This window comes from Meleagris gallopavo, chromosome 1, assembly GCF_000146605.3.
Source record: "Meleagris gallopavo isolate NT-WF06-2002-E0010 breed Aviagen turkey brand Nicholas breeding stock chromosome 1, Turkey_5.1, whole genome shotgun sequence".
NCBI lineage: Eukaryota > Metazoa > Chordata > Aves > Galliformes > Phasianidae > Meleagris > Meleagris gallopavo.
The window spans coordinates 176,681,272-176,700,976 of NC_015011.2; the positions used below are offsets into that span (position 1 = coordinate 176,681,272).

Consider the following 19,705-nt stretch of genomic DNA (forward strand, 5'->3'; position numbering starts at 1 on the left):
AATACTGCTTGGATTACTATTACAGGTAACATTCAGCAACACCTTCCCACCAAATGTAAGCCCAAGCAGCATGCCTCAGGCACATGCATACATGCTGGACACAGCTGAGGGCTCAGAAAGAACTGTTGCCCTAGAAGGTTTTACCAATCAATGCTGTCCAGGCATACAGTCATGTACACACAGTGCTACGTATTTAAGGCAGAATGAAAAAATAGAACACTACAACAAAAACTTCCTTCTGTAGCTGGGCACGTGGTATGTCACATCTACAGCTTATTGCAGTAGTCATAATTGTCTCCATTATCTTGTGTTTCCCTGTCTTTCTTATGTTCACTTGTTTTCTTGCCTTAAATTGAAACTGTCACAGCACACATACAGTATGTTAAATGCCTAATGCAATGACGTCCCGGATTCTGCTTTAAGATTTTCTGATCTATACTAAACAAACTATTAATAGAATCTACTTGTGAACATATATGGATTACTTAAAATGCACATTATTAACATCCGCAGATCATGTGTTTTTAGTTACTTAATAAAGGAAACATAATTGTAATGTTCCCCTGCTCTCAAACGCAAGACTTTTATGTCAGCATTTCCTCTTCTACAACATAGTCTACAAAAATCAAGATAAATACACTCTTATTTTTAATTACCTTGCCTCTTAGCTTCTTTTAACTCTATTTAGTGCCTAGCTTGCCTCCTTCAGTAAACCTCAAAGATTACTCTTGGTCTACAGGCCAAAACTGAGGAACCATCAACTTAGAAGTATTCTGGAGCTGAAATGCTTCACTAAAATTCTACTCAGCCCAAGACAACCATGGGCAAAAGATTCCCATTGCTCTTACAACATATAAAAATTTCCATTCCTATAGTAATAAAAGGCACAGTGAAATAGAAGGCATTTATTTTTATTGGGCCCGCTCCCCACTGCCAGCGCTGTGATTACATTAGGCATTTCTTGTCCAGTCTCTTCAATATCATTTATCAGTAGTTGTAGCCTGCAAAGGAAATTCTCATTTACTGCGCCACTGGGTGAGCATCTCGGGTCTGCATTGAGATAATTCTTCAGTAATTATCCCTGTGAGGCAGATCATCTCCTTTGTGTTCCAACCTTCTCCTTTACAGTTTACAAGTCCTCATTAGTTATGTCCTAGATGCTGTGCTAGGTAAGAAAACACAGCACCAAATACAGAACCTTCAAGGCCATATGAGACACAGCATTACTGCTGAGCAATTACCAAACTGCTCTACTAAAATATCACTCTAAATTAGTGAAATACATGGCTAAGAGAAGATGAAAGCAAGCAACAAATCTGAAAGAAAGTATCTGGTAGGTTGTTTTAATATGCAATTAAAAAGATGCTGCACGCATCAAGCCTTTATACTGGTCTCTTTGTTCAAATGCAGATGTTAACCTCTAACCGAAGCAAGCCTTGTTTTAAAAATCCATTACTGACTTTGCCTGTGTATCATTAAATGAAAGTAGTGATAGTGAGGTTGTTTACTCTAATACCTTAGATGTCTTTCAAATTATACCCATAATGCAACTTTTATACTGATTGCAAATTTAATATTCCACTACTCTCCTTCTCTGTATCGTCTTTTTAAAGTAACACTTCAGATACACCACAGCTCAAACAGCATACTGCTTCCTCTAGAGTCTCTAGAGACACATTTCTTAAATAAATTGAAATGTCAATAAAGTTTTACTTCAACACTAAATATTTCTGAAAAATAATGTACTCATAAGGCAGAAACACCAATTTCAGCAAAGAGAAGTTACACAATACATTAAATAAAAAGCACAGAAGACAAACAGCAAGCTCTGAAAATAGAAGCCATCTGAAAAAAGAAAAAAAACATTAAGCCAAATAGGCATCTTCTGAAATTCCTTTTTAGTTTTGTAAGGACATCAGTTTACCCCAAAACATCTCATTGCATTCACTTGTCAGTTTCTACTGTGACTTTTTTTGTCTGTGTATGTGGGTGTGTGTGGGAAAATGGAGAAGCTTGTGAAGGTGAAAGGAGGGATGAAAAACAAAAGGTTTATAATGAAGGGTGCAATCATAAGGTCCAACAAGATGGAATAATGTTAAGAGCAGAAACGTGGTGCATTGAAGTTGTATTAAGAGTCATGTTAGACAATCACAGCAAGAATAAAGAAAATTAGAAACGAAACACAGCCAAGCAAAACCATCACGGTGTTCCTATTTTCAGAATTCTAATTAATTTATTTTGCATAAAGGCTGTGCTAATAATACTTGCTAAGGAAAAGGAACAGGGAGGGCTACAGCTGGGAAAAAAAAAAAAAATACTGCCGGATATTCCAGGGGGAAGATGCCTTATCTGTCATTAAAGAGTTAAATTACAGAAAAAAGTGAAGATTCAAACAGTGCTTTTCACAATGTCAGAATGTTGGTACCAGGATCCTACAGAGATTTCAGCTCCATACATTCCTAATAAATTTTGAAGCAAGTATGAATAACGAGGTGAAAAAATCTGTAAACAAGCTTACCTGTGAAAGATCACAGGGGTATGAAGTAAGTTGACAGTAAAATGATGTATTGAATTACAAAAATGCACAACAACAGAAAAATAGCTGTACGGCATTATATACAGAGTGATGAGTTCTACATTAGTTCTGTCATCCACAGAAAGATCTTCCAATCACTGTGTGTAATTTTTCATACATGAGCTAACCACTTCAGTGCAGTCAAAGAGGCAAACAAACCAAGAACAAAACGAAACACCAAACACTGCCATATCATTCATGATACACTCTGCATTCTGATGACAATCTCAGCTCCGACCATCTTGCCTGAGAAATACAGACTCTTTGCAAGAGATGGAAAACAGAGAAACACAGACAGTCAGAAGTACTACACAGCTTCAGGACACAGCAACCACAAGTGAGTCCTGTATGTTACATGGACTGAAGGGATGGGAGTAGTATTGGTTAATAGCTACGTATATGCTAAAGGTCTAAACAACACTCCTTCACGTGACATTAATCAAATGACATGCCTCTAAAATGCTGAGAATATATATACAATTTACATTATTCAGTATTAAATATAAAATCTGAAATGAAAAGGCTAAACTGAATCCAAAAATATTTACGTAGACCAGAAGACATTTTTAATCATTAGAGAAGTATGGCTTCCCAAATGTAATTCAGGCAAGAAGTGTAAGACTGGCCATTCATAATGTTAATGTACCATCCTTAGACTGCAACCAAATACAAAGCAGAACTTAAACTAACTGAGACAAATAAGAACATTTTGAAGGACTCTACTGTGACAAATATCCTGGTGGCATATGAGACTGTGACCTTACAAAGCAGAAATAATAGTTACATTCAACGAGAGAGATAAGCACATAAAGACTTGACAAACCGAATATTGTTCCAACATAGATCTGATACTAGGATTGTCTTGCTTTTTTGCTGGATTCCAAAAACATACTTTTTTGGTACAGTAAATTTAAACTGCAGAACTATTAAGTTCAATCTCTGCTATTCTATAAATTGCATCAGATAGCTAATAACATTTCAAATTTCTGTTCATGGACAGAGATTTAGTTTTTCCCTTCTCTCTAGTGACGCACCTATACTTCAAGGAAGAATTGAGAAGTGGCATTTTCTGCCTCACCTTCACTGTAAAAGCTGAGGCAGATTTCAGTGTTGAAGAAGCTCTTAATAATGCAACTGAGTTTCAGTCTGGAGGTGCTGGCTTTACAGTTTCCCAGTTTTGTCCGTACCACCACTGGCAAACAGCCTGAGGTAGAGGCTTGAATCCCAACAAACCCTCCAATAAAACAGTCGTCTGTTTCAAAAGCTTACCATTTTTATGTAAGCAATGGAAGCAAAGAATCTAAATAACCACTAGGACTTTTGGGTATTCAAATTTTCATATTTAAAGCTTTCATAAGCAAATTATAGTGAACAACTCTGAATTCTTGTCTCCTTCAAATTTGAAGTCGCATTATATTAACATCTTGAGACAAAAAATGAGAATTGCATTACAAACTGCATAAACAGGCCGTGAAAAATCACTGACCTTGTAAAATGTTTGGAAGTCATGATGTTCCACTCTTCGAAGGAATCCCATAAGGCAAGGACTAATGGGAGTAGGAAGTCAACAAAAGGTCACCCAAAGTCTGTTCAAGCATTTGGCACTGTGCCTTCTTCCAGACAGAGAAAGAGGACCCACTTGATTATAATGCCAAGCTGAAGTCAATAAGGGTCATGACTTGTTTATATGCAGTAAAGACATCAGCAAGAGCACGTTATTTATCATTAATACTGGGACAGCGCTCTAACCTCAATGTCTGCCTTAATCACTACTGGGACTAGACTGGGTCAGAAGAAACTGACCTTAACACCTACTGAACACACAAACTGTCTACCAAAAGTATATGCCTACATACTCTCAGGAATAGGTATGCACATATTCACCTAATTTCTGCATTCCCAAACACGAAAATAAATTGATACGGCAGATTCACTCCTACTGCTTGCTTCTGCTGCCACAGAATTGGGTAATTCTATACTTCCACTCTATCAAGAAACAAAAGCAGGAGTCAGCACATTTCATGGATGTTAAGTGCCTTGCCAGTTCGTATATGCCCTCTCTCATCATGCCAGCTTGGTATACAGTCTTCTAAAGAACACAACCTGTCTACGTGCTGTCACACACAGGAGAAAATGTTAACACACTGATCTATATTTTGGTAGAAATGATCGTTTAAGGGCCAGAAAACACTGACAGCATGAAGCAGTATTTACTAGCTAAACTCATTTTGCACACCAAAAAAGCCCTGCAAGCTACTTACAAAGATCTCCTTCCAATTGCAATGTTAGTTCCTATGAAACTAATCCATAACTACTTGGCTCATCACCGAATTCATCCTATGTACAAGAATTAGGCCTGCTGAACTCACTAACAGCAGGCACTCAATAAAACAGGATCAGAGGGTTTTTGAGAAACAAAGGCAATATGCTAGAGAGAAAATTTATTCAGACTTGAATGAGAGACATCTGTGTTACAGGGCTACCCTGCCAGAAAGGTTCATAATCTTTAGAACTAAACAATGTTAGGACATGTCATTACCAAAACCTCATCAAGAAGATTTCTGGCACAGTGAATAATTCTCAAGAAAGCAAAGTCCTACTGGACCAAAAGCACCAAAATATAGCAGGGACTGGGTACTTAAAGGTATTGCTTTTCCTAATGCAACAAGTGAAGACTATTTCAGATTATTAAAACTCCTCATGTATTTTGTATGGGTGCAATGTGCCTTTGTTAAACTTTTGCTCTTGAATTTATATCTTGTCTATATAAAACGTTATATAGTCAGTCAGAAAATAGAAGTCTAAATATTTTAAAGGTTAATCTGATCGTGTATGAGCATCCTTTAAGGGGAGATGGCCAAGAAATCCATTTGTGTGGACAATGACTCACTCTCATATACATTAAACATACCTCTGTTAAAGTTCACAAAATGTTTGACAGAACGTTATGACCTTGTGGAGATGGAAAGACATGTTCCCACCTGTAAAAATGCTTGGCACTATTGAAGTAGAAGGCAGCAAGCTTGGATATGTCAGTAGCCTCCTCTTCAGGTGACTGAGGCAACAACATATGCAGCAAACGATGCTTCCTGCAAAAGGGACACACAAGAGGCCACAGCAATTGATGACAGCTAGCTCTGTTTTCCACCAGGACCCCCAGCTGTGACGTGTGGTCACATTGCACCCTTTCTTTCCCACCATGCCATCAGATGTGGCTGCACGCAGTCATTGGGTGACCTGAAAAGCACCCGTGCAGAAGGCATAAAACCTTCTTTAGCTACAGGGAAATACAATGTGCAAATCTGACAAGTGAGTCACGTTCCACACGTGAGACAACTTTAACACTTTACCGAACCCAGTGCTCAATTCTGATTTTACACTGAGAGCACAGTCACTGCATGAGCAGTGCAAGGATTCGGAGTAAGAACTGCAGGCTTTCTGGCGTTGTTTCTAAGGAAGCAAAACACAAAGCACCAAGCTTGCCTTCAGAACAAAGCACCTGAGCAATGCACCAGGTCTCAAATAAGGAAACAATCCTTTTGCTTTTACAATTCATATGCTTATATAAAGAATTTTGTACTGATATAAGGGGCTTTTGTTTCCTATTTATAACAAACCATCCTTACAAGTAGATGGGTCAGCAAAACTAATTTCAGGTTTGATAGTGAGTACTTCAGGTTTTCCAACACCCTTCTGACAGAAACATGTATGAGACCAGGAAGCTGTATGTGCTACATGGAACAAGACAAGCATTCTGACTTGGTGCTGAAGTCCATGCAATCTTAGGGAATCCAAAGAAATTCCCCTCTTTTTTTTCTTTTTTTTTCCCCAACCATGTGATTCAAAGCTATACATTTAAGAAGAATAAAATACATACAAGGATGCAGATACCTATTTTTGCTTTATTTTAAGTGTTAACAATTACTTTAAAAAGATCTTTTTACTTAACGAGTTAGTTTTGAAACTAGACGATTGCTATTATCTCACATTATTTTCAAAAGAACATATTTCTGCTCTTTCAACATTTTGCTGTTTTCATAACAGCACTACAAGAATATAACATTTTCAAAACTGGACCCATTTTAGGAACAGACTGGCAATTTTGATCTTTCTGGGAGGATCTGCACACACAGTCTCCTGAAGCCAACGGAGTGTCAATCTATATGAGGGAAAAACATAGCAACCTGAAGAAGCAGACAAAGATCTGTAAGTTTTAACTCAGCATCTGCACAGGCACCTACACCAGCATGCACTGTTGTCTACTTCAATTTCTGCCTAAAACTGGACATAAAGTCAAGAAAAAAAAGAGAACCGTGATAATCCCAGAGTGCATGGCAGAACAATTCTGAAATCAGTAGCAAATCTTGCCTTTTGCTTGCCGTGCTACAAGAAAGGAAATGGAGGATTAAGCAAGCCTGTGCGTCAGGCTTGCTCGGTTATTTCTATCAGACTCTCAGTCACAGGGGCAATGCTACAAGCACTTCCACACAAACCAAGGCACAGAACTAAGAACTGCAGAGGCAATGATCAGATGTTAATCAAGGCATACTACATTTTCAAATCAGATAGCATTCAATAAATACAACCTACATCTGTTACAGCATTTCTGTGACACAGAAACAATTCACTGTGTCTGGAGATCACAGGAAATTATAGCTTGAATCATTACCACAAAGTCAACACCTATTGCTGACTGTCATGTAGCACCTGTACAATAGGCCTTTGTTAATTTCAGTTTCAATAGCCAAAAGCCAAAGAAGTTATGCACACTTGCAGGCTGGATGAGCACACAAAATACATCCTGGAATACATCACCAAAACTATACCCAAATGCTGAGTCCTAATTTTCCACTTGTTATTCTAATTACACAGTATTAATAAAATCACAATTTCAAGCCAGAAGAACACAATCCAATGTTGATTTAGAATAAAGTTTGTCTATTCTGCAAATTAAAATCTGCTTAAGCTATGACAAATATTTTCTTAGAATAATGAAGGTTTATAAAACAGTGCAAGTCTCTGTTTCTGCAGCTTATTTTTCTATACTCGTCTATATTTTTCAAGACTCCTTGCACTGAAAAATCTTCTATGCATTTTTAATTAAAGAACAACAAAACTACAAACATTTGCTGGAGACCTCTTAAGTAAAAGTTAAAGCTCTGTACTGAGCACATGTTGGCACATGATTCAAGAGAGATGAACTTCCCATCTCCGAATGAAAGAGAAGATTTTAATACACTTATTTCATAACTAGGCTTATCAACAAAACTTTTCTATTTTGGGGATACAGTGGCATGCAAGGCCTAAACATAGATTTTCAAAGGCACTGCCACTGTGTCATCCTCTGGAACAGAAAGGAAACAGAAGAGGAGGCCTCATATAGAGGACACCTGAATGAGAAACTTGAATGACATAAAGATTCACAGGAAAGTTTACTTTTGTCTTAGGTATGATATTTTCCACTGACTTTTTCAAATCAAGTTAATCTAAAAGTCACTTTTTTTCTTTTTTCTTTCTTTTGGAAGAGATGTCATACAGAAACCTTCTATTTAACAAGAATGATATATTGAACTTTTTCAATCAGCCACTCCAAGAAAGACCATAAATCACAAGAGCCTTTTCCTCACAGAAGTCTGAGTGGTTCAAACAGAGGTTTGTTGTGAAACTTTTAATCAAAGCAGTGCAAATAACACGGAGCCAATTTCATTGAGATTCATTTGGGTTTATTTTAGGCATAAAATCAAACATGTAAACTCTTAGTTAAAATAGTTATCCCCATGCAATTTATGCTGAGCTAACTAAATCTCTTTATGCAAGAGATTAGAAATACTTGAAATAACCTTACTTTCCAAACTACAGTACCAGTATAAACTGCTTTTTCTGCTCACCTCTGATAATTTGTATAGACTGGACTCTTATTCCTCACAGGATAACTCAACACTTCCTGCATTTTCCTGAGACTCCTGTGGAGCAGACTGGAACCTTCATCCTTTCACTGTAACCCTTCTCAATATCTAATTTGTAAATGGATCAGCTGTCAGCACAACAAACAGCATCTGAAATTATTGCTGTTCTTCTCAAGAACAGCACTTAACAAGCTTATGCAAATTATGTACCTTTTATTTACTGCTCTAACCAAATCTAAACAGAGCCTGTTGTCAGTAACAGCTTCATTCTGCAATCGCATGCTCAGCCCACTCATTAAGGTGGCTGAGTAGAGCACTTAGATTGCCATTCAATGTGCAATAAAAGCATCCCTTGGGACACATCACTGAGACAAGTATACTCACGGAGTTCAGTAAACTACAAAATTACAAATTCAATTATTTGATAACACCCTGCACAAAGTGCTCTTAAACTTTTGGTCTATTCAAGTACATCTTAATACTCAAGTGAAAGCAAGGAAATACACCGGTAGCTAATGCCAGGTGGCTGGCCCTGCAGCTGTGACAAGATTTCTGAGAAGAGGATCATCAGACACAGAAGTGGTACACAAAGTTATTACATTTAAGGTTATATATACAAAGTTACTTAGCTTTCCTATTTCAGGCATGTAAGTACCAATCACACTCAAATAATACAGGGTCTGGACCAGATGAGTTGACTCAAGTTCATTCAAAGGGAATGAATACCTTCCGAGAAAGTACAGAGACCAGATCTGTGCTTTTTGGGGGGGTTTCGACATTGCTTAGAAGAGAGAAGCTCTCAAATTGTACATAAACTTTCAAAAATGTATTGCCTATTCACAGCAATGTGCAGTAAGGAAAAAGAGAAACTACCTACCACAGGAGCTTACCTTGCTGAGCACCCAAAATGCCAGCAACAGGAATGTACAGGCAGCAGTCTGGCAACCCCAGCATTCAAATTTATGTATGAGGCTATAATACTCAGCCAGTTGCCAAGGTCAAGGTATTGTCTCTGTTTGCCAAATAACCTGCAGTACTTCAGCCTGTATCACAGAACTGATTTAGGCGTAACAATGGACTGCAACATTTTCATAAAACTTCCCATAAAAAAGCTATTGCTATGAAGTTACCAGGCTTCACTTTTATGCAGGGAACAAGAGGATTCCAAAGATTTGCATACATATAGCTAGTGTCAAAATAAATGATCCATTTATATTTCAAACTACAGCTCTTTACACTGTACATATAGGTTACTTTTTCTTGTTTCTCACAGCTGTGAAATTATTCAGGGTTTCCTGTCAAAGGTTATATTTAGCAACGAATTTGCCAGGAAAAGTTACAGGCAATGGTGTACCAAGTCATCTTTATCATGCACTAAACTGTATTTAAGGTCAGGTCTCACTGTGCATCTAACAACACCTGAATTACATAGGCTTTCCAGCACTATAGTTGTTTCCTTTCACAAGAGGTGGAAAGAACACAAAATATTTGTTTTAAAGCAGCATTCCAAGGGCACATTAACTCCCTTTGGTAAGATTGTAAAAAGTAAAACCAAATTCTACTAACTCTACTTCACAGCTCACTGCTTGCTCCCTCTGAATACAAAAACACCAAAGTACCAGCTACAACTTCATCCTTTATCGTTGTGATCTACAGCTGTGAAACAAGACTTTTCTATAAATGAAACAAAGGGGAAGAAAGGCTTCCCTCCTATCCTTGTGGTATCTGACGAAGGCACTGGAACAGGTTGCCTAGTGATGTGATTGATGCCCCATCCCTGGAGACTTTCAAGGCAAGGCTGGATCAGGCCCTGGGCAACCTGATTAAGCTGTGCATGTCCCTGTTCATTGCACGGGAGTAGTACTAGATGACTTTTAAAGGTCCCTTCCAACTCTAAGGATTCTATGATTCTAGAAGACAGGTGTGTAAAAGGCATGTGAACATGTCATGTGTGACCACAGCTTCATTGCATGACTGGTTCCCAAAATCCCATCCCACAAAAGAACTCAATCTGAAAATTCTCAATGGCAAAGACGCACATGAATGTATGGCAAGCCAACACACAGTGTAATACCACGCTTTTAATTTCCATCTCCCCTTATAAAACACCCAGTTTAAGTTATTCAACCACTTTGTATCGATTTCTGTTCTCACGTTTTCTCCCGAATTGCCATCAGAATCAAAAGACAAAACTAGGGTAATGAAAACCCTCAAGTTATGTATACACAGTATATATAAAACTAACATTCCCCAAAGAATTTTTCTTAACGCATTTCCTTTTCAGCACAAGGGAATGAGATAATTGAGGTGGAAGATCAGCAAGGGAACGTGGCTCTTCCTCACATGAAGGAGCTTTCTGCTGGCTGAGGAACAAAATTTCAGGCACCAATTAAAAAAGCAACGCTGCCCAGGCTAAAAAATTGCATGCAGAAAAGTGCATTATCAACACTGATCCAACCTCTCAATATATTTTCTCCTGAGTTCTTCATCTGAAAATCTTTAGCAACCAGACATTGCTGAAGCAAATGAAAGAAAAGTACCAAATGGTTAAGAAGGAAATTCTGAAGCTTAAATTATTCACAACATTTACAAAAGAGAGAATTTCCTTTTAATTAGCTTGTTTGGTGAGTGCCAGCATCTACAACGTGATATGTTACTACAACAAATTAAGCCAGAAAAGACTTTAGGGAACATCACACTACAACCATACAAAGATAAATGGTATTTCCAACAGTTATAATGGATATAAGTTTATTCACTGGATTTTGTCTAGACTAGCAATCAAAAGTGAATTAAAGGGGCTCATTAAAACACATTACATGTCTCACAATGAGAATCAGAGTTTAATATGGTAAACTCTCCGTGCAGGTGCCAGCATATAGCTCAAAACTATTTTATCCATGAGGAACTCTGACTCAACGCTGACATACAGCTACTATTGCTCTCCTAAAGCAGCCCACTGATGCAAGGCCAAACACCTCCCCAAGCAACACACTTGGAAGTTCCACTCAAAGTCATGCACAGTGAGACCTGTCAGTAGGCAAACAAGAAGAAATTCAGGACTTAACTGCACCATTTGACAGAGAAATAACATCTGCAGGTTGGTTCAGCTCTTCCTTTTCTAGATTAGGAGACACGTCTTAGGGAACTGCGCTTTACCATACATGCATGGGAGTCAATGAAATCAGCATGGCAACTAAATCAAGTCAACCCAACATCTGATACCAAAGCGGAATCAATAAGCTCATCTCAGGGTACAGCCACCACAGACTTCACTGCTCACTGCACAGCAGGAATAATGCTCTCTAGACTGTGCTGTGTATTTCATATCCATCACTCTCTCCCCATCGCACCAGAAAATACGTTCCTATCCTCTTTATTACCCAAACATCACTGCCCACTCAGACAGTTTTGTAAGAATGCTTTCAGCATTGCGCTTCCTCTCTCAATCTTGTCTGCCAAGTAACTGCTCAAAATTAATACCCTTCAGGAATACAAATGATGTCTAAGCACATGCTACACAGTAATTAAAAATAAAAACACCCTCCAGCTAATGAAGAATACTGATTCCTAATTTAGAAGTTTGCAACAAAAATCCTTCCTTCTAAGAAGGGGAAATTGCTTAAAATGAAGTACGGAATAACTGCTAAACTTTCAAGGCTTTAAGTAAGATAGCTCTAGCTAGCATGTAACTCTGAAGCTAAATGAGAAAGATGTTCATGACAGAACTCATTTTCTGGTCTCCATCTAAAAGAAGAACAATGAAAGAAAGCTTCTTCCTTCTCCTTTGCATGGGGCTTACCAGTGTCAAGAAGTTCACAATTATTTCTAGCAGATTAGCAGCATATAATTATGGTTATGCGAAGAGTCATAGATGCAAAGGATCTTTAACATCGGTACTTTTGTTCCAGTAAACCTCTGATTTCGCTTCATGACTTACTGATTCTCAAATGTTACTACTTGTTATCCTAAATTACTAAGTGAAACTGGAAATTTCATCTTAAAATTAATTCAAAAAGCCAATCAGTTAACAATCAACAGATATTTAGAACACTTTCTTAAAGAAGGACTCATGAGTGTCTTTTTTTCCACGGACAAATTCAGCCAGTAGTCCTTCCAGTACCACAGTTAAATATGTATTGGTTTTTTCATTGTAACAGTACAGATTTTAACTCTTAATATTTCTCCTGGGAAATTATGTAGATAAAATGTGCCAATTTACTTCCTATCTCCTACTGCTGGAAGAAGTTAATCTAAGGTTCTATTAGATCTCTCTAATGCATTTTATTCTAGCCTTTAATTTAATGAAAGCTACAGTATTACCTTTTATGTTTAGCATATCTTAACACATAGATATATGCAGAATCATAAAGTAAAGGAGTTCTAGAACATTTTAAATGCTAACTCATGGAACATACCTGGTAAGGCTATCCACTTCTTTGAGACAGTGGAGAATTATTTTGTGCTCAGCAGAAGTAGCTAGCACTACTTGCTACTTCAGTATGTACAACTTTGTATTGCAAATATCTATCTGCTTCCCGATTTCTTGTACTTTATTTATAACCACAGTCCTATTCTGCGTGTCAAGCAAGGGATTTTTGCCACTTCTCTTTGTTTGGATGCTTCTGACTGTGCAACTTCAGCATGAGAACACAAATTAGACCAACAGCTTTATGGTTTATGCAATATAATCTTCAGTCAATGATTTCTTCATTAGAATGAAAGGAGCATAAATGTAACCAGAACAAATGAATACGCTCTTGAAGAAAGTGAAATAATTATTTCTCCAGGCTACAAACCTCCCAGAAGTCCATGCTTCACAACTACTACTTTGTAACAACATTTATTTGGATTTCCTGGTGAACTTGTTCTTTCTTTGTTGAGAAGTAATTACTGTAAGTTTAGAGAAGGCAGACTGGAATGGAGAAAATCTAAAATAACTTTTACATAGAGAAAATGAAATCATTGCAAATCTTTGTCTCTGAAAAGAAGAAATACATTAAGAATTTGGCAATGTATATAATTTAATAAGTGAAGAGATGCACTCTGTTTCACAGCACGAGAAAATGACACTATATGAAATTAAAAAGTCACAATCTAAACTAAAGGCAGGAAATACTTTCTCATACAATATCTAATTAGATTGTGAAAATCACACAGAGCAGCTGATACCAGGAACTCAGCATGATCAAAAATGCATCAGATTTTACAGAAACTACCAGTGTGTTTGGATATAATAATAACTAACTATAACTAACAGGGAAAAAAATAGGAAAAAAGAATTTATTTAACCTCTCTCTCCATGCTTTTGTTTTCTTAAAAACTGTTAAAGCTGAAAATAAATGCTCTAGATTGCTTGCGAAATATTGAATGTCCTTTTCAGCAAAATGTTGTTTGTTTTTTTTGAAGTACAATTTTGAAGGGAGATTTCCTTCATATTTAAGAAGAGTGGAAGGATGCAGTTAGGTCTGAGGTATTTTGGTATGTTTGCCTGTTGTTGTTTTTTTTTTAAACAAACAAAAACATCAGTATGCCAATTTTATCCCTAAGCCTAAAAGTAGTTTTTACTGGGTCCACTGGAGCCATTCAGCACTGAAACATCCGGCACTTACCATGACGGGCTGCAGAATGCCATGTGGCCAGCACATAAGTAAAGCAAGTTGGTTTGTCTGTCTGTATCTTTAATACCAGAACAAATACTGCTTCCATTACTGTAATTATCCAAGCATACCAAAGATAGCTACAATTTATCACCTCAAAATCTAAAAGCATACTGTTTTTTTTCAAAGGTGTGTAAAGACCCTTGCTTGTCTCAGATACATTGATGTGCAAATCTATGAATGCACTTAGGAACAGCCTTTTAGGCCTGAACATCCATATAAACACTTTGCAAAAAGGGCAGAAAGGCAGGGGATGCGCCCCAGTGCTAAGCAGAACAGTCCCCAGTGCTTTCCAAAACAAACCCTTTCTCTCTCTATCCCTTTCTGAAGTAAGCACATCTGCCCAGAATTTTCATCCACCTTTACTCGTGTATCTCAATGCCTTTAAGACACTTGAAAGAAAAACCATGTTACTGCATAGCTCCAAGAACTGAGTAGCTCATCTGCCGAAGACAACACATTAATTGAACACGGCACTGCGCTGTGTGCCACCTGGCAATGCCTGTATGGCCAATAAAGGAGGCCATCACTGCTCCTATACCTTCTCAAATGCTTTGTGTTGGGCGACTCTTCAAAAACTTGCATAGAGAGGGTTTTTCCCAAATAGTATGAAAGATGATGTCTTTTGTTGGCTACCATTCATCAGCGCCTACCACAGTCAGCTGCTAAATGCAGCTGTGGAACAGCTTGGGACATTACTGACTACACAGCTGGGATTATCAGTATCTTAAATTTGAATCTCTCTGGAGTTAGTGGATAGACAAAGTTTTCATTTTTCAGACTTTTATTTGATGAAAGTTTAGGAGCTTTCATCAATAACTCATTGTCAGAATAGCCAAATTAGTCTAGACCCAGTAATTAGAACCATTGCCTGCTCCGTATGCAGCTAGCCCCCAAAGCTTTCTGGTGCAAGCAGACCACTCAGATCTTAGAATTTATTTATTCATCGACAATTTGGGGTTTTGCCAGTCCAGTATAAAAAGTGAAAGTGACAGGTGTTCGCAAAATGAAGTCAAAGAGTTGCAAAAGATTTTGCATGAAACAAAAGTAGGTTCCATCACTTTAACTACCAAGAAATACCAAGAAATAACTACCAATAAAAAGGTGAAGTATTAACAGTATATACATTTTTTAAATAACTCATATCCCCAAAAAAGTAGAAAACTCTAACTGCCACTGGTAAACTCCCATTAATGTTTAGATTTAAGTCATCTTAGGTATCATTTACAAATTTTTACATGTAATTTATAAATGTATGTGTGCATATATAACGTACAAATAAATTACAAATTAGAGTTGGGAGTGGTGAGGCACTGGCACAGGCTGCCCTGAGAAGCCTGGAGGGACCAGGATGGATGGCACTTTGGGAAACATAGTCTAGTGGGTAGGTGCCCCTGCCTGAGTCAGAGGGTTGGAACTTGATGGTCTTTATGGTCACTTCCAACCCAAACCACCAGTCTATGATTCCATGTCTCATCCTGCCCCTCCTGTCACACAATGGGCATGCACCATATTTACTCACTACAGCCACTTGAACTGAAGGATAAATATAAACACAGGTTGAAAAATCCAGAAGGGATCACTTGGTTTTCCTGAGGTCTGCTTCCTTCTTACGTTATAGAGGTTAACATATAACCCTATCCTAAAGCCTCCCAATGGATGGAGAAGTTAAACTGGATTGTTTGTGCTGCTACAATTACTCTTGAGAGAGAGTTAACAAAATACAGCTGTTCTCAGGAATCTTTGCATCAAACCTAATTATGTAGAAAAATAAACTCAAGATGGTGGCAACTTACTTTCCCAAGAATCTAATGACTGACATTTTAAAATAAACATGAAGAAGGGAGAGTGGGCAGATTTCTCTTTTCGCAGAAAGAAAACTGAGCTGTAAGAAATCCTTCTTCTGAGTCAGCCACCTCTTGTTTTTGTGACTGAGTCAGAACTAATGAAAGGAAAAACAACGTGTATAAAGTATGAGAGAGGGGACCGTGAAGCGAGGCACAGCTTCTGTACAACTGTATCAGTTTATCCTACAACTATCATGTGAATTATCTTCAATACCAAAATTGCCTGAAAGAGGCAAACACTATTTCTCTGCAGCCCTTGCTGACTGCACTGCGTCCAGAGGCAATCACAGACAATCACAAAACTCAACGAAGAAGAATCGCTATCGCAGTTTGTTACTCCTAGCTGAGCAAGAAGTACCACAGAAATTAAAACATTCATCATTAGGCTCTAGTCACTTAAATGGCAAAATTAACCTCGTGTAAAATGTGCTAAGTTCAGGGACTAAATAGTAAACTTTCTTAGGAAAGACAGTGGGGGCAGAATTATCTGGGCAGTGGTTTTTTCATTTATACACAAATGCACACGTATGCATATACAAGTATATAAATGAAATATGTATAAATCAATATATAAGATCTATATCTTTATGCATGAAATACACTTTGTACATATAGTATACATAAGGGTTAAATATTTTATGAAGATATAAATATATTTTTAAATGCTTAAGACAACTCCCATCTGTCACACAATTTAGTCATGGACTGAATCCTGGAAGCCTGGTAGCCTAGTCAGTAAATTAACTCAAGTGAAAAGAAAACAGGGTCAATTCCAATTCATCTCTGATCTACTTGCTGACCTTATCCTTATGACAACTATAAATTTAAACTATATTATCCTCACAATCCTATTAAAGCAGGAGAAGAATGCAATTTCATCAGATAGAGTTTGACATTCAGATGCCCCAGGTCTCACAGCACAAGCACTGAATTTCTATTTTGTACCAAGTCATTTTGGATTGAGCATGGCAAATTCAGTAGGCTGTACACTTCATTTGGGTTTCAGGAAGGTCCATGTGAATAGCAGACAGATAGAAAGTCCTCAGCCACTCTCATTAATGGATTTCAGCCTCTCCACTGAAGGAGAAGGCAAGGCAAAAGTTCTCAAGGCAGCAAAACTCAGTTATAATTCACTGATCCAACAGGAAATCTTGCTTTCAGAGCACAGTAGAGATCATCAGGTAGAATTTTTACCTGTTAAGATCTATAGAAAGAATTAAAAAAGGAAAGGATGTTTGTTTCATAAGCCTGAGTACACAATTCATATTCATATTACAGGTTAACACGAGATGAAAGCTTTAGACCTATAAAATTTCTCCATCGTTTTGCAAATGCAATCAAGCGGAGCTTCAGACACTCAGTTCACAAACGGGACATTAGCAAACACAGAACTGCCTCAGGAATTGTAAGCAACCTTTGTGCAAGAAAAATGGGTATTTTATGCAGCAGGAAAACCGTGCTCCAGGAGTGAGCAAACCAGACATGGGAGAACAAAGCAGTAATGGGTTCACAATTAAAAATACTGACCAGGTTTCTCTTATCACTCTGAATTTCTTAACCACAGCATAATTTCTCATGATTGAAGAACTCTAGTCACCTCACAGTAAAATTTATATGTTTAAGCACATAGCTAGACTTGTGCATTCCGTCACATTGCCCACATCCATATAGGCACTCTGCTGTGTTGAACCTCATTAGTTTCACCCAGGCCCACCTTTCAAGCCTGTTGAGGTCCCTCTGAATGGCATCCCTTCCTTCCACAAAATTCTAAAGGACTAGATCAAAAGGGCACAAGAGAATTAAGAATATGAAAGTTTGGTTTTACTCTTAAAGAAAATCTTGTAGATGTAAAATACTCAGTTTTACTGATGCTGAAGCATTATTAGTGTAGCTACCGATTTTCCTTCCCCCTCACAAATCCCAACCTGGAACATTACTCTCCTCCTCTTTCTTTGTGTATGCACCCACATCATTTCTGAAAGTGAACGCTTCTACCACATGTTCTGTTTCCTGCAGTCCCTCTGCTCAGTTCCACAGCTGTAGATCACCTCCCAGCTCATCCCAAGTCCTCCAAAACCTTACACAAGCATCACTGAAGACAACCTGGAACACACGCAAAGATGACTTTGATCGATAACCAAGATTTTAAAGTTTGGTTGTTTAATATGAACATTAATTGGGTGAACATCCATCTCTACAGAACTTCAGTCTGAATTTCTATTAATTTGTTTTTGATAAAATGAGTTTAAGATAGATTTGAGCTTTCCTGCCACCAAAACGAAAAGTAATTTAGTGGAATGTATCTCTTAGAAGTAATATTTTTTACAGATGAATAATTTCAGGAAAGAGCTAGTGATTTTTCAGCTGTAAGAGATCTCTTTAGATACAGTTACACTTGCAAAAAATTGTTTCTCATAATTTTTTGCAGATTTAACCTCACTTCTCCCTAGCATTCAGACTTGAGAACTAGAAGCCACAGTACCGGCATCTGTTTCTCTAGCTCAAATGCTCAATTCTTTATCCTTATTACTCCTTTTCTAATGGGGTTTCTTCAAATTTACCATAAAATTCACCAGGAACCATGCAACAAATCACTCCTCTAGGACAGAAGGAATGCTAAAGTGTTCTGTTCCTATGACTAAAAAAAAGAAAAACAGAGAAGCAGACAGTGATGAGATGCACAAAAGCAGTGATGTGTCCTGCCCTTTAGCCTTCATCACGAGGACACAACAGCAGCAACAACAAGCAACTGGAAAATAAAAAATTGGTTTCCAATCTACCACATGTCACGACTCGAGCAAATGTGATTGCTCCTTGACTTTCGTCCTCTTCACAGTATTTTCTTTCCAAGAAAGATACTTCTTGCATCTATTAATTGCTATATTGACCTGATAGCCAATATCCTACAAAAGAAAATAATTTTCTCGATTCCCTCCTAACATTGAGACAGGCACAAAATCTTGACGTAAAGTATGATCTGCTCCAATTTATTCTGTATCTTTTTTCAGTAGAACAGAATCACAGTATCTTCAGAGTTTAAAGGGACCTTTAAAGGTCACCTAGTCCAACTCCCCTGCGGTGAACAGGGACACCACAGCTCCATCGTGTTGCCAAAGGCCTGATCCAGCCTCACCTCGACAGTCTCCAGAGTTGGGGCATCCAATGCATCGCTGGGCAACCTGTTCCAGTGCCCCACCACTCTCACTGTAAAAAACTTTTTCCTTATATCTAACCTAAATATCCCCTCTTTAAGTCTGAAAGCATTTCCCCTAGTTCTGTCACCACAGACCCTGCTAAAGAGTCTGTCCCCTTCTTTCCTTTAGCTCCCATTTGGAAACTGAAAAGCCACCTTACAGCCTTCTCCAGGCTGAACAATCCCAGCTCTTTCAGCCTGTAAGAAGAATCTGAAGAAGATCAGAAGAATCGCCTGGCTCTACAGGTATTACGGTCACAAAGTCACAGTACAAGAAAACCTTGTGATATGTGAAGGAAATATCCGTAGAGCCACACAGGTAAGAAATTAATCTAGCTATTAATCTAGCTGAGAAACAACAGCTGAGAGCCTTCTCAGCCACACCAGTTCCCACTCTGCCTGCAGGAGCACAGCACAAATGCCAGTACAGCAGTGCCCAGCTCAGAGACCACAGGGCTCACGTCACATGAAAGCAGGCACGTGTCCTCACTTCCAGGGAAAGCAAGTACACAACAAAAGCTTCA

General features: G+C 38.0%; 1 protein-coding gene across 1 annotated transcript in view; it reads right to left on the bottom strand.

Annotated features, from left to right (window-relative positions):
* Window positions 1-5,598: 5,598 nt before the first annotated feature.
* Window positions 5,599-19,705, bottom strand: part of LOC104917594 (probable ATP-dependent RNA helicase DDX10) — a 42,026-nt gene continuing 27,919 nt past the window's right edge. The window contains exon 5 of the mRNA XM_031552072.1: window positions 5,599-5,664. Coding sequence (XP_031407932.1) covers window positions 5,623-5,664 — 42 coding nt within the window. The 3' untranslated portion in view covers window positions 5,599-5,622. The remainder of the gene's footprint in view (window positions 5,665-19,705) is intronic.